The sequence below is a fragment of the Anguilla anguilla genome, chromosome 7 (assembly GCF_013347855.1).
Source record: "Anguilla anguilla isolate fAngAng1 chromosome 7, fAngAng1.pri, whole genome shotgun sequence".
NCBI lineage: Eukaryota > Metazoa > Chordata > Actinopteri > Anguilliformes > Anguillidae > Anguilla > Anguilla anguilla.
The window spans coordinates 24904946-24921192 of NC_049207.1; the positions used below are offsets into that span (position 1 = coordinate 24904946).

At 40.4% G+C, this 16247-nt stretch overlaps 1 protein-coding gene across 3 annotated transcripts in view; it reads left to right on the forward strand.

The window, feature by feature from the left end:
- Positions 1-16247, forward strand: part of slc2a9l2 (solute carrier family 2 member 9, like 2) — a 137847-nt gene that overhangs the window by 65865 nt on the left and 55735 nt on the right. For all 3 annotated transcript variants that reach the window (XM_035425052.1, XM_035425050.1, XM_035425051.1), the window contains exon 9: positions 7396-7506. In XM_035425052.1, coding sequence (XP_035280943.1) covers positions 7396-7506 — 111 coding nt within the window. The remainder of the gene's footprint in view (positions 1-7395; positions 7507-16247) is intronic.

Genomic DNA, 16247 nt, shown 5'->3' on the forward strand with positions numbered 1-16247 from the left:
AGGTTCGAATTCCAGCCAGGGCCTTTCTTTGTGGAGTTTGCATGTTCTCCCTATGTCCGTGTGGGTTTCCTCCAGGTACTCCGGTTTCCTCTCGCAGTCCAAAGACATGCAAGTTAAGCTAATTGGAGACTCTAAATTACCCATAGGTATGAGTGTGTGAGTGAATGGTGTGAAAGAGTTTATGTGTGGTTGAACACACTTCCTCCAATGAGAAGTGAATTTGTAATTGCCTCCATTCATTTTCAATTCCAAGTGATATTGTTGGAGGTTGAGTGGCTTCAAAGTAATACACAAGAGTTCAGTTTCAATCTTTAAAAGATTAACTCCCAGAAAAGAGTTAGTTTAACTCTGGGCTATAGTCTATCCGATAGTCAAGCATGGAGACTCAAATTGAGTTGATTCATACACATAGGGAGTTTATTCCAAAGACCAAAATCTGTTGTGTGATTTAATTGTTTAATTGCCTGATCTAGTCTCTCAACATAGTAGCTCACAAACATTTCCATAATAGTCAAAGCTGTCCCTCTCAAAAGATGAATATTTAATGTCACCATAATGCTCACTAGGAGCAGGTCAATTTCCTTTTTTCTTTTCTTTTTTTTTTTGTTGTTGATTGCCCTGAACCAATAATGGTATACATTAAAGGGACGAAATCAGTACTTCTAAAATCTTCCACAAGTATTAAGTATGCATGGGCCAGGAGAAAAGGGGGTGTCCACCCTCTTTCAGCTAGATAAAAAGTGAGCCTTTCTTTTAGTCTGAAAGCTAGTTGGAAGTTGGCATCCACGTCCTGCATCTAGGTCCAACATTTTACATTTTATCTCTCGTCCTATTGGAATATTCTGTGGTGTTTTTGTTTTTGAACCACATTCTTGGGATTGCTTGGGAGAAATATTAATTTATTTTGTGACTGCTACTTATCTATAACTGTAAAATTAATTGTTTAAAAAAGTTGTTGTTTGTTGCAAGTTGTACATTTCGATAAAGGTTGATCCAGTAGGTTGCTTTGCCTATCAACAAATTTGGCTAATTAATCTCCTTGTTAATAATTCACACCTTGACCCCAGATGATGCCAACTGGCGTCATAAAACACTCCTTTTAAACATTCACTTTGAATAACTTCTTATTTGTTAATGTAGAATCTGTTTTTTATGCAGTGGAGACTTAGCGTCTCTCAAAGTGATCAACAATAAAACCAGATTTACGTTTTAAAACTACAATTACATTTCGCAAAATTTCGGCAGTTTTGTAACCAAAAATACTAGTTACTGAAAACATGTGAAGCACTGAGCACACAGCGCTGCAGTTCTGATACTTCAGAAACATGTTTCAGAAATAAATGTTATTAGTAGAATGAACACTTCATGCCGTACATTCTAATGAAGAAGATGATGGTTCGAGAGGTGAAAATGAAAGTGCACTTCCTCGGGATGAAAATGTTTATTTCCATGAAGGACAATGTGCAGTTGAGGGCAAAGTGAAACTGAAAACAAAAAATTCTAGTAGATGTTGTTTTTACAGCTCGTATAATGAAATACAAACATTACTATGTATACATTCCACTACAATATTGATTATATATATATTACTATATGAATATAGCCATTGTTTTACAGGCATTACAACCAACAGTTATTCTGAAACTGTGTTTGAAACATTGAGATTCTGTAGGCTGTCTGTCAGCAAAAAAAAATGTAGTTTGTAGTTGCATGCATAGCTATTTATAAAGGCATTTATTTTATTTTATCTGATAGTTATATATAATGTAAACATATTTTTATTTTATAATTTATTCTTGTTAAAAATAGTTATTTATTTTTTGAATTGGTTCCAGTGTCATCAAAATAATAGAAAACAGTATTGTTTAACCATTTCAGTTCTTTGAGAATATTTCCGCCAGGTACTCTGCTGATATTTCTATACATTATAAAATAATGGTATGTCCTATTGACATGGCCCCTATTCTTGCAATGTAAGATGATGTATTTGTGCTGACACTTTTGGTTGTGGAGATATACTTAAGTGAACACATTTTTAGTAAGCAAAAATGCTTTTTTCCCTCCTACAATAGGGCCTACCAACTAATTCATATGATATCCAGGCCTAAACTTGGTATTTCCAGATAGGGACAAGTCATGTGAAAAAAATGATGGGTTGCAAGAGGGGTTATCTATTGAGTAAACCTCTTTAATCTGTAAAACAAACTGAGTGTAGTGGAAAAACATGTCAAAATTACCATTGGGCTTAAGGAGTTAACAAAGTAAATCAAATAATTTTATTTTACATGTTGGATGAATGAGGTAATTTAACTGCTGATGCACTTATGTTCGGTATTCAGTGCCAAATAGAAAATGAGGGTTTTAGCAGTTAAAACTGCTGGATTCAGAAAACAAACATATTTTACTTAATCATCACTTCCCCAACAATATTACAAACACTGTTTGATTACAGTTTCTATAGTTACTATCTCCATGGCTAAAGCTATTCATGCCAAATCTTGAGAACTCCAGCTTCATTTGAACTTCATCTTCATTTAATTTGCATAATGTAAAACATAAATAAATAAATAAATAAATAAATAAATAAATAAATAAATAAATAAAAATGTGTGTCATTGGAAAGTTGGGAGTCTTGAATTTAACATCAGCCTGCCCAGGGACAACAGATGGAAATTAGCGATCTGGCTAGATCTGGCACATTTACATCACAGAATAGTGATATTGATCAATGTGTATTGTCCCTGTCAAACAAATAAATAAATAAATAAATAAAATTAATTTATTATAATTATTTTGCATGGTAGTATTCTTCCTTGGTTGTTTCATGAAGGTGGAATATCCCGATTACAAATCAATACAATTAAAATACCAGAATTGCTTTCCTGCCACTGTTACATAAATGAGATTAAAGCCTGAGTAAGACATTTTTATTTTCTAATGGTTGGCAGGCTACCCCTGTCTCTAATTTGTAATAAATCACCATTTGAAACACGGCTGGTAACAGAAAGCCATTTTATTATTTTTTTCTCAGAGATTTGATGCATTTGCATTCAGCTTCACTCCCCCTTCACCAAAAGAAAAATAATTTCACCCCAGATAATCCTTGTTTCGAAATTCTCTCTCACTGTCAATACAAGCGTTAACAAAACCTGGCAACTGGATAGCCAGATAGCACTGTTGCCTCAGAGTTTAGATAGACGCCTTGACACAACCTTACATTCAGCTGGAAATAAAACAGCTTCCTAGATGTAGTTCCTGTGGATAATCCACAGGTGGTGATTGGAAGTGCTCCCTGTTTTATCTAAAAGAGAAACAGTGGGCTGCTGCTGTCTGGCAGTGAAGGGAAGGAAGCTCTTAACACGTGGATAGGGAGGTTGAACATTTTCCCTGCAATGTAATCACAACGGGAGTTCCACACACAAACATAAAACAAAATTGGTATCTGGGCTCACTTTAACAGGTCATTTAACAAGGAAACATACGACATCGAGTAGATAGAGCTATTATATTGTTTCAAAAGTGCACTGATATGTCAGCATTGTTACTTTTTAACTTTAGAAGTCAGAAATTATTATGCAAACTTGAAATGTTTACGAGCATTTGTGCCTGCCCTTAATGCCAAAATGAGTTGGGTCATTATAAAAAAATCTAACTACACTGAAGGCATCATTACTCATTTAAACACAAGAAAAATTCACTGTGAAATGTTTCAAATGTTAATTGGCTATTATTTATTGATACGTTCGCATATTTAGGTGTCCTAAAACCGTTAGAGCTGACAGCAGCCTGGGGGGCTCTACAGCTATTCCAGAATGATATGGCACCAAAAAAAAAAAACGGGCACTTGCTGTCTTATTCAAAATAACCCCAGAAGGGATTTTGTTTTACTGAAATGAAATGTTATTCAAATTGTAGCCAATTCCTGTCTTGACATCATCATGATTGTTCAATTCCGATTTGTCCAAGTTATGCCGGGGAAGAGGCCCTACAAAATGTTTTCTGACATGGCTAGACAGCCAAACCTTGATTGAACATTGATATATTTATATGTATATCTTTGCCACTGTCTTATCTACAGTGTGGAATAAAGCATTTTAGTTTTACGAATGGGTGTTATTTTGTAATTTCGGTGAAAAGGAAACATGCGCCACCTGGAATCTGAATCACCAGCAGCTAGAATTGTCACGTAACGGGTAGGGGGGACCCAAACGCAGAGGGGAAAAAAAAACACAAACTCAAAAAGGGAAAATTAACAAAGACTTTACTTATACGACAGGCAAACAAGCAGGGAACAGAAAAGGCACGATGGGCAAAAACACAAACTCAAAAAATATCTAATAAAACAGAAAACAGGAACTCAAAAACACAGGCAGGGCAGAACACAGGCAGGCGGAGTACAAGGGCAGGTACATTCAAACAGATCAAACACAAGTAGGAAACAAACACAGGCAGGCAGATACATGTAAGTCAAACAAACACAAGGAACCAGCACCCGAGTCAAGGGAACAAAGAACTTAAATAGACAGGGGGTAACCAGACACAGGTGAACTCAAAAAACAATCAAACCAGAAAAGGAGGGGATAACAAGACACAGGTGGGAACAATGATAGAATAACGAGACAAACAATAATACAATTAACAGGGGGGAGCAGGACACAAAACAGAAGTGCCGCCATCTGGCGGCCCAAGGGAAACACAGACAGGAAAACACAGAACCATGACAAGAATAGTAGACACAGTTAGCTATGACCTCTTGCCAGTGGACATATTTTCTGGTGGCTAATTCACCAGGAAAACTCCTTTGAACAACATTATTTGTATGTGTCTATCTTTGCCACGGTCTTATCTACAGTGTGGAATAAAGCATTTTAGTTTTATGAATGGGTGTTTTTTGTAATTACGGTGAAAATGAGACATGCGCCACCTTCCAGCATCCAAATCCCCAGAAGCTCGAATAGTATTCCTCAGCCAGTTATGACCTGCTGCTCGTGTACATGTTTTCTGGGGGCCAAGTCACCAGGAAACTCATTTGAACAACAATATTTTTACATATATTTTTTCGCCAAGACTGTGTCTGCAGTATGGTGTAAAGGATTTTAGTTTTACGAATGGGTGTTTTTTTTTTATTAGGGTGAAAAGGAGACATGAGCCTGGTCGATTCCATTCCCCAACTGCAATGGAATTTTGAAGCCACGAGGCCAATATTTGAAACTGAGACATTTTGGCACGTATTGCATTTTGAGAGTACACTTCTCATTAAATGTTGCATCCCATAACAATATATACCAGCAAATGCATACAGTATATTAGTTTTACTGTACAAAGACCACAAAATATTGGTTCATGTTGTTGAAGGAAAACAGATAACCCCACACTAGAAGTCACACGGGTGAAGATGCATTTCCCTCCAACAACAGTGATTACATGCAGAGGGAAGCAGCTTTTTCTTTTTTTAAACAACTGCAAACTGTTATATTCTAGCAAGTTAGCAATTTACATGTTATTTGATTATACTGTAGCATTTATGACATTATGCATGAAGAATAAACTGTCAAAATATGTTTTTATCTGAAAGATTACCAAAACAGGCTTGACCTCCCTAACATGGAAAGGGGGGACTTTCTCTCAATATGAAAGATAAAACTACCACAAAAGTCCCCTAAGATCCCCTCACCCCCATCCATCAGTGCCAGGACTGAGGTCTGGGGTGAAACTGCGCCCCCCCACCCCCTCAGCTGCTTGACAGGCTCTGCTCCCATAACCTCCTTCATTCTGCAAATCAGCCACCTACAGTAGCACTAACCGGCCCAAATCAATGCTCAATGCTCTTTCCAGCCCATTAAGCACAGAGGATGTCGGCTGGCCAATTAGCGGCCACTGGCAGCTTTTTTTACTGCGAAGAACACGGGGAGGTCCTTGCGATCGTTCCTGAAACTATGAATGAACGCAGTCAGTGATGTGCGACCCCCATTAGCCAGCCCATTGAAACCCACCTCCTCTCGAGAGCGCTAAGAAGAACTAATGATTGAAGCTTGTATGGACATGATGACGCAATTTAGAACAACTGAGTCATGGTTTCTGCTTCTCCGTGGCCTGCTGTGCTTTCTTACATTTCTGGCGGCACTGTTCTGTTTCAGCAGTGATCAGCAACTCTGGTCCTGAAGAGCTGCCAGGTCTACTGGTTTTTTGTGTTCACCTTTAAATCAGCAACCAATTCAGTCCCAAAAAACTAAACAGAGTGAGCCAAACTGCATAATAAACAAAAACTGGCAAAACCCGTGGCTCTCCAGGACCAGGGGTCTGGGTCAATACTTTTACAATTTGGTTGATTCAGGAAATCAATTGAAATTCAGTTTACTGTAAATGCTCATTGTGTTACTGAAAGTTATATTTCAATGATCAAATAATTTCCTGAATTGAGCGAACAAAAAATTTAATTTCAGCTGTCAATGCATTGTAGTTACTCCACAGCTGCGATAAGCATCGTCCTCTGGTGCTCTTACTTCATTTAGAGGCAGCTTTTCCTCGCCAGTTCTATTTGTAGATGCTCTGTGTCTCTGTGTTTTCGTAATGTGTCCAAACACATTATGAAAAAGGCAATCGGTGCTGGTAACAATAACAGAATTTAAGTGTTGACATAAATATTTATCCACTCAATGGGAGCACTCCAAACTGCGGAGTGGCCAGGAATGAGTCAGCCCTGCTCTTTGCCGCGGTGTTGAAATGAAAGGGTACTCTACCCCGCAACATATGAAGTCTTTCTCCGAGACTTGCCATTAAGCCCACTGAATTCTGTTTCACCAATTTTTGTACCAGCACATTTAATAGTGCTCTTTCTGTGTGAATACGTTGGAGGAGTGATATGGTGTGATTTATAATGACACTGCCAGGACATGCAGAGCTGAACAGGCTGGCTTCTGGGCAGTTACTGTTACGTTCCCCTTGCTCTGTGAGTCTGTGTGCATGGCAATCCAGCAGGCCAGTGGTAACCAACCCAGTTCCTGGAGATCTACCGTCCTGTAGGTTTTCATTCCAACCCTAACAAAGCACACCTTATTCAACAGCTAGATATCTTGTTGAGCTGCTAATTATGTAGTCAGGTGTGCCAAATTAGGGTTGAAATGAAAACATACAGGATGGTAGATCTCCAGGAACATGGTTGGTTACCACTGCTGTAGGTGGAGCTGATTCGGGCTCGATTGCCTGACGATGCACACCTGTGTCCACTTAACAGCCAAGGGGATAAAGCCGGAAGACACCTCAGTTGAGGGGCTTCTTTTTTATTTCATTTTTTATTAAGAGATTCCTTATGGGGCTTTTCAGGGATTCCTTTGGGAATTTTTAAAAATTTTTGATTGGATGGGATTGGTTGATTGTTGTCCTTTGTCTTGACAGATATGGTACTACACCAATGGGATACTTGCGGATGCAGGCTTTCCGCGGAGTGTGGTCCCTTACATCACACTGAGTACAGGAGGGGTGGAGACACTGGCTGCTATCTGCTCGGTGAGTCCTATCCACAAACGACAGAACAGAATGAACTAGTGGCTCATTCAATAGCACCACAGACATTTAGGCTAACCAGATGGTTAGCTGTTCTTAACATTGCTAAGTCTATCTCTGTCACACTAAAGGTACAAATTTTGATTCATTGCATCTTATGAATATTGAGAGGGGTGTAACTATTGACCAAGGACAATACTATGAGTGATTGATTTTCAGTCCTTGAGCAAGCCTCCTTGTGGCCATAACTTGACATGTAGGAGTTAACTTATACCAAATACCATAGAGCATCAGTATGCGTACTCTGCATTCCTGTTAGCAGACCATTGTGACATCATAAGAATCTAACAGAGTGCAATACAAACGCAATCCATCATATGTTTCATATCCCGCCCAATGTTCTTTGGAACAAAATTCACTTGGGGATGATAGTGCCAGGACAAGGCAGATTGAAGAAGACGCTTAAATCAATTAAAAATTTCCCAAGAGGCCTAGTTCAGGCAGTCTAGAAACTCACTGAATGGGCAGTGGCAGGACATTCTAAACACAAGCTTATGGCTTTTGTCATTCCTAGCTTATGAGCACATGGAATGGAGAGAGGCTGACCTGTTACCATGACAAAGCTGTACAGCCAGACGCAGCTACTGACCATCGGGATCCTGCCTTTGCTGTCAAAACAGTCAAAGATCGGTGACTGCTGCTGTAAGGTGGCAAGAGACAACTCGACCGATCTTATGGTGCGCCTGAGGTAGCAGCTAGCAGGTTGACAAGTGCTACTGAACTCTGGACTTTTTCCATCAGGGCCTGCCACTCTCCTGCATAATAGAGAGCCACAAACTTTCCAGGGCCTCTCATTCATTGGCCGCCCGCATGTAATCATGTAACAATAAATCGCTGCTTATATTTCTACTCCTCTTCCCCCGGCCATTCAGTTACAAGCACAATACTGTGCACCTCGGGATTAGCAAACTGAGCTTGGAGGCCAAACTGAAGATTCTTATGTTGTTGTGTGCGATTGGCAGGAGGGTATGCAATTAAAAAACACCATTCACACAGACACAATATTCACGCTTCTCTCGACAGCTTCTCCCTTCTCTTACACTGATCATATTTTTTATAGACAACAACATGCTTAGCTAACTAAACTCATGTTATACAGTTGCCAGGTGTAATTTAAAAGTATTTAATAGAAACAGAGTGGAGGCATCACCTACTGACAATGAGATCTGCATGAAATATTGCCGTTGACCTCATGAGAGACTTTGGCGACATCTCGCTGTTAATCAGTCAGTCGAGATGAAGTTGACTCATCTAGTTCACCTTGGCATAATGGTATCTGCATTCACATTTTTTTTCATCTGCACTTAATTTACAATGTCTCTTGTCTACAAACACACACACACACACACACACAGTGGCGCAGTGTAATGCTTATCTTTGATCTTTACGGTGTGAGATGAGAGAGATGGCAGACTGCCCAGTGTTTTCACACTTCACAGGCGCTGTGCCACCCAGGGATGTGCCCTGCCAGTCAGAGCTGCCCTACATCCACACCTCTCCAGTCAGGGTGGGTCTCGTCAGAGCCCCAGTCCTGTACCCACACCTCCATCATCATGGCCCTGTCACAGCCATCCTCCTCCCCCCCCCCACCCCCCCCCCCCCCCCCCCCTCACCCCCATCATGAAACTGGCCCTGTCACACCCAGTCCTCCCACACCCCATCATCAACCTAGCCCTGTCACACCCATGCCTCCTCCCCACACCTCTATCATTAACCTGGCCCTGTCACACCCAGGCATCCCCCCTCCCCACACCCCCATTATCAACCTGGGCCTGTCATACCCATGTCATATCCCCAGACCTACATCATCAACCAGGCTGTGTCAAAGCCCCCCCTTGTTCAATTTCCGTTTTTTTTCCGAATTTATTATCCCCCAAAATTGTGCAGCCGACCTGCCAATGTAGCTAGCAAATTTTAGCTAGTTAGCTGATGCATTAGCATTAGCCCCCTATTTACATTATGGCTATGTTGTCGGTGCTTGTAGATTACTGTATCTGTAGCATTCTTCCACCTATGCAAAATCTTCATTCCTGCTTCTGCCTTCACGACACCAAAATCCTAGTTCGTGCATTCATTACCTCATCTGGATTACTGCATTTCACTGCTTTCTGGTCTCCCTGCCAAATCCGTCAATAAACTTCAATACATCCAAAACTCAGCAGCCTGGCTACTTACTCATACAAGGAACTCTCCTCATATCACCCCACCTCTTCACCATCTACACTGGCTTCCCATATCTGCTTGTATTCAATTCAAACTCCCAATCTGCTCACTTATATCTTCTGGCACTGGTTTACTCTCTATTCCACGCACATGACTGTCTACCAAGAGAGCTAGATCATTTAATGCCTCTGCCCCAATACTTTGGAACACCTTACCCCAACATCTCCATGAATGCACTAGTCTCTCCTTCTTCAAAAGCAAACTCAAGACATACCTCTTCCTCCAGCACTACCATATTCATACCCCCACTTAACAATCCTGTCACACACACTCCATCTTCCGCCTCTTATCTCTTTCGTGTTTTGCTGTTTTATGATTCCATGTTATCTTATTGTCTGTACATGTCCCATATTTTACCAGTCTTTCTATTGTTTTGTTCTTGGTTTTACGTTTTTTCCAATTCTTTGTATATCTATGTATTTTTACTTTTATGCTTTTATGTTTTTGTGAAGTGACCTTGGGTCTGAGAAAGGTCCCATATAAATAAAATATTATTATTATTATTATTATTCCCTAAAACACAAAACTGTAAATCGTACAGCTATGAAACTTAGCTGACAGGTATGTTTCTAGCACCCCAGGTATGCCATCCCGCCAAGTTACGACTTGATGGGGCGACATGCCTCACACTTATACAGCACCAAGAGTTTGGCCCTTTTAAGGGTTCCCTACAGAAAAAACCACAATCACCACAGACTCTCAGCCCTTAAAAACATTAATTTCTGTTCTTTCTGATCCCACTTCAACAGACAGAATTCACAAACAAATTCACAAACAACTTGTTCACACAATTAAGCCCCAAATTTAGGGGATTTTGCGTTTTTTTTTTCTTCATATTCTTCTTCTTTTTTTCTGCCTGATTACATCATATAAATGCTCCAGACCCACAAAGAATACGTCTCCCCATTGGACATTTAGGTACATCAGCCAATAAAAACATTGTATACACACACAAAATGGACATACTTACTTGAAACAAGTTAGGAAACATTGGGTAGCATTGCTTTGGGATATAGCTTGTCTAATTTGTATGAGCTAAGAGAGCCAATATTGTTTCATGTAACTTGGTGCAATTTTGATATGGTATTTGGTAACTAAATGTAGTACTTGATTCTGAGGACACACACAAGCTTTGCCTCCTCTCAGCCCTATAACCAGCAAATAAGTTTAAATGCCTATAACTCTTCAACTGTTTGACAAATCTGGTTGAACTGCAAGTTCCCAACAGGGGGTTTTTCTTAAAAAAAACATGACTGCCATCAGCTAATCAGATATCAACAGCCATATAACAAGATTATCAATGACCGGTCATCATGAAACTTGATGAATTGTCTGATGTCTTTTCTTGGGACTTCTGTGAAAAATTTGAGATCAATCGACCAGAAGGCGTGCTGTATCTAATATGCAGATTGATTTCACACCGTTTTTAAGTTTTGACACAACCTACTTTTGCAAACTAGTCCTAGGCCGTTAGGCTGCCTGTCACCAAATCAGGCTTGAAAGAATCTGTGGAGTGTGTAATATTAATTTTAAATGTTGGAAGTTTTCAAAAGAGTACGGCCTCCGCACGCAAATACATTTTTATGGGCATGGCGATTTTTACTAAATCAGCTACAACTTGTCAGTGCTTTGTCCAATCATCACAAAATTAGCTATATATATGTAATAGTTGCCTCTGATACCACAAGGTAATTTGGCCTTTTGCCAAGATGTGGCACTGTAAGAGGAAAATACATTAAAATGTAACTCTTGACCACTCAAGTTGAAACTTTGCAGCCTATGACTTTGTGTCAGTCTACCATTAGATGTACAATCATAAAGTCATATTTGGAGAAACGGAAGCTAGGTACAGCTAATTTTGGGACAGACACTGAAAATGTTTGTACCATTCATAGGTTTGGGTGTTCCCTTTGTTCCAGTGAAGGAACTTTGTGGCAACAGTTTGGGGAAGGCCCTTTCCTGTTTCAACATTACAGTGCCCCTGGGCATACAGCAAGATCCATATACAAATGGTTTTGTCAAGATCGGTGTGGAAGGACTTGATTGGTCTGCACAGAGCCTTGACATCTACTCTATCAAACACCTTCTGGATGAATTGGAATGCCGACAGCGAGCCAGGCCTTACGCCCAACATCAGTGCCCAACCTCACTAATGCTCTTCTGGCTGATTGGATGCGAATGTTCCGAAATCTACAAGAAAGCCTGCTACAGCAGCATGGGGAGGGGTCCAACTCCATGCCCATGGTTTTGGAATGAAATGTTTAACAAGTACATATGGGTGTGGTGTTCAGGTGTTCACATATTTTTGGAAATGTAGCATATACGCATATTTAAGAACTACAAATTTATGGTACACCCCGAGGTATAAGTCCGGGGGGAGGGGGGACGGGGAGGTGTGGGGGTTGAGAAGTGAGATAGGTAGCTGTATCTATGCTGTATGCTCTTTGAGAACTGAAATTTGATTAATTCCTTTTCTTTAATAATGCCAAATCACTGGAAAAAATTCAATAATGATAATTGTCTGAGGCCAGCAGCTCAGAGAGAATAAATCATATCACAGAGAAAAGATGCCTCTGCAGTCTTCTTTGAAATGAAAAGGAATTTTGTGCGTGTTTTTTCTTAAAGTAAAATTCCATCACTGGAGTAGATGGATGACGTGAGATGAATGCTTTATGGCTAGCATTTCACGTCTGCGAGCGAGATTACCGAGTTGTTTGCTGGGCATCTGTTGGTGGTTAATTAGTTTAGGGGAACGCGCTCGTCCCTGGGCAGAAGAGTGGAGACAGCACGCAGTGAGCCGTAGGTTCGAAAGGAGTGACTGCCCAGCAGCTCGAAATGTCAGGCCTTTCAAAGGGAAAACCAGATGTAATGACACATTATAATGGCTGTTTACTTCGAGCATGCCTGGGGTGTCTGTGCGTGTATGCACATATACAGGGCATTTTGTCAATGTAGCTTGCATGTGTGAAGCTTATATCTTCATTTTTTGTGGTTGTTTTTTTTTTGTTTTTTTTTTAACGCTTTGTAGGATATGTAGTGTTTAGATTTTGGCCTTAGGGAGGGGAACAGTAAATAAGAATGTGGCCTGGCCTCCCCATCACAAGCATCAAAGCAAATGTGATTGGGGCAATTTTAAATTCCACTGATACCCTAATCTAGGCTGACAATCTATGGGTCTCACCTCCTCAGAAGAGACAAACCATATGACACAGGACACCATATCGGGGGTTGGAGACCCTGCATGCCTAACATTTCCCATTACTTTTAGTTTGAATGCAATCTAGGCCAGTCCTTGCCATAAATTAGTCTGGCCCCCCTTCCCTTCTTTCCTAAACCTTAATCCAGCATCACCCAATCAGGGCAAACATCTTCAAGCCATGCTGGGTAAGATTTAAAATTGCCACAGGAGAGAGTTTTTTGTGTTGCGTTTGGAGCCTGGAAGAAGAAGAGTTTTCCTCCTTTTTTTTGGTTGTGGTGGTTCCTAGGTTGTGTGTTTTTAGCTTGTTTCCTTGTGGTGCTTATACTAGAAGTGGGTGATACTTTGGTCTGGCCAATCCGTTTCTCTCTTTCTCTCTCTTATCCGTCTCTCTCTCTCTCTCTCTCTCTCTCTCTCTCTCTCTCTCTCTCTCTCTATTTTTTGGTATTTCTTGATTAGTTGTTTAATGTTTTGCTGTATGTCTTCTGCTGTGTAATTTAGAAGTAGTGTGCCTGCATTCAATAAAGAATGTATGTTTTCAATTCATTAATACAATTGACTGCTTCTTTTTGAATTCAATTATTTAATCTGAAAACCTGATATACAGCTTGTTTTGACTTGTTGGTTGATTCCACCAGTTTTCTGTAGACTGACCTATCAAAGAATTTGGTGATTTAATTGATAATTTCTAATTTTAAACTTAATTATTATGTAGGTTAAGTGAGGGGTTCTAGCATGCAATATCACTTGGTTCAGTATTCAGAGTGCTGAACATTTTAACAAGGACACTGACTGTTGGAACCGCTGGATTTATAAAATAAATATTTTTCATTAATCCTTGCTTGTCCGACAGCTTACAGAAAGTTATCATCCTACTCTATGAACTCCCAGAGTTTTATATCTTAAAAACCAGTGAAGTTGGTTAAAAATTCAGAATGATAAATCCATAATGCTGTTTGGCAAGAGAAAATGTAAACAATGTCATTTTCATTTTGTTGACACATATCTGCATGTACTGTATGTACTGAAACTTTAAACGTGAGATTCTGCTACAGGCATAAACTGAACACTGATTTTGGTGTTCATTGCATATATATTTGACTTTTGGCTCACTTTGTGTGTGTGTATGTCGGAGTACATTACATTACAGTTACTTAGATGCTCTTATCCAGAGTGACTTACAGAACTGTGCGTGCGTGCGTGCCTGTGTGGGTGGGTGTGTGTGTGTGTGTGTGTGTGTGTGTGTGTGAGAATGTGTTGAGTACTTTTTCTATCCTGTGCAGTGTTCACAGTTCCCAGAGGTAATGCTGTGATTTCTAGGTTATTATAGTGCAATAATGTATTTAGCTTGTGGACACCGTTGTCTGTGGCCATTTGCCCAAGTTTACCCTTCACATAATTCCCATGCATTGCAGCCCCTAATTACCTTCCCTCCATGTAAATAGGGTTCAGCACTTCCTCCCATGGGTGAAACAGCTGGCCCAAAGTAAACAGGTCCAGGTCACCTGCCTCTATTCATATCTTCTACATAATTAACCACCTTCCAACACTTCAGGATAGTAAACTATTACCCCACACAATTGTATAGTAAATTATCACCCCACACTGTTATGTAGTAAACTGCTACCCCACACTGTTTTATAGTAAACTACTACCCTGCACTGTTTTGTTGTAAACTACTAATCCACACTGTTTTATAGTAAACTACTACCCTGCACTGTTTTATTGTAAACTACTAATCCACACTGTTTTATAGTAAACTACTATCCCACACTGTTTCATAGTAAACTGCTACCCCACACTGTTTTATTGTAAACTACTAATCCACACTGTTTTATAGTAAACTACTACCCCACACTGTTTTATAGTAAACTACTACCCCACACTGTTTTATTGTAAACTACTACTTTGCACTGTTTCATAGCAAACTGCTACCCGCACTGTTTTATAGTAAACTACTAACCCACACTGTTTTATAGTAAATTTAAAAAAAAACTGTGTGTGTGTGTGTGTGTGTGTGTGTGCTTGTTGGATGTTGCATGAGAAAATTCTGTGAAATTTGTCTGACAGCTTATGTTCTGCTCATGCGATAAGAAAAAATAAAAACACTCAAATGTCATTAATCTGAATATGTCTGCGTGTCACACCGTGTCGCACATCAACAAGCCTGCTTTAATTCTGCTTTAATTTTGTTTATTTTTTCATGGAGTGTTCGGTCTTTACTGATATACCAAACATTTCCTTCAGAAAAAACCCATGATTTCTTCTTCGTTTTCCATGCTCCTATTTATTTGCTTCTGTGGGGCGGAGGTGGGTGGGCTACGGTGAAAAAGTGAAATAATTTATGCATCTGCAGCTGAAAGACGGCTCCCATCCTGCATCCGGCTGCGCTTGTGTTCTCATTTAAAGTGCTAATATTCATCTTTGCGCGCGACGCGCCCCTTCACACATCAGTGCTCTGACGTGCTGGGTCTGATGGCATTCCCGCTGGCATCGCTGCTCTTTAATTGGACGTGTAGTCCGTGTCTTCTGCTTCTGCACCGAGTGGGTTATTTATATCCTCGCTGCCAGGCCCCTACCGCCAACTCTCATTGCTAAGCAGAGAGGCGGAGACGGCGGTTCCGTGGTCCCAGGGTAATGGTGAAAACTCTTGTCTGACATAGGGCCTGTGACCAGGGGGCAGCAGGGGGGTTTTTTTAGAGAGGGCCCAGCTTTCGATGGGCCCCCGCCTTGTTTTTGCTTGCTTTTTGTTGTTTTTTTTTTTTTTTTAAGAGGGTAAATTAAAGTGTGCAATGGCTGGATCAGACTAGAGTCCCACGGTACCACCGTTACTGTGAAGCACTTCAGTCGGATGCTGGGACAATAGCCAGCGGGCAGTATCAGGATGTTTCCAGTGAGTAAAGCTCAATATCAGCCATTCTCTGAAATGGTTTTTATTTTCTGAGGGGGTGAATTACAATGTGTACGGGTAGGCTGAGTACCACGGTCCCATTGACACAGCGGGAAAAAGTGCTCTTCAGAATGTCACAGAGCCAGTAGCCGGCGGGCCTTATCAGCACTGCCACAGATCATAGAAGCCTCATTGCTTTTTGCTATTTGAGGGGAGTGAATATAAGTTCATAATGGCTACCGGTCCCCATTCCCTAGTCTTCACAAAAAATTATGCATATATATATATATATGTTTGGTACAAGGGAGAGTGGCCAGCCGGCAGCTTAATGATGGTCATGTAGAGTACCACTTCAGAACAGCACTCTCCTCCTTA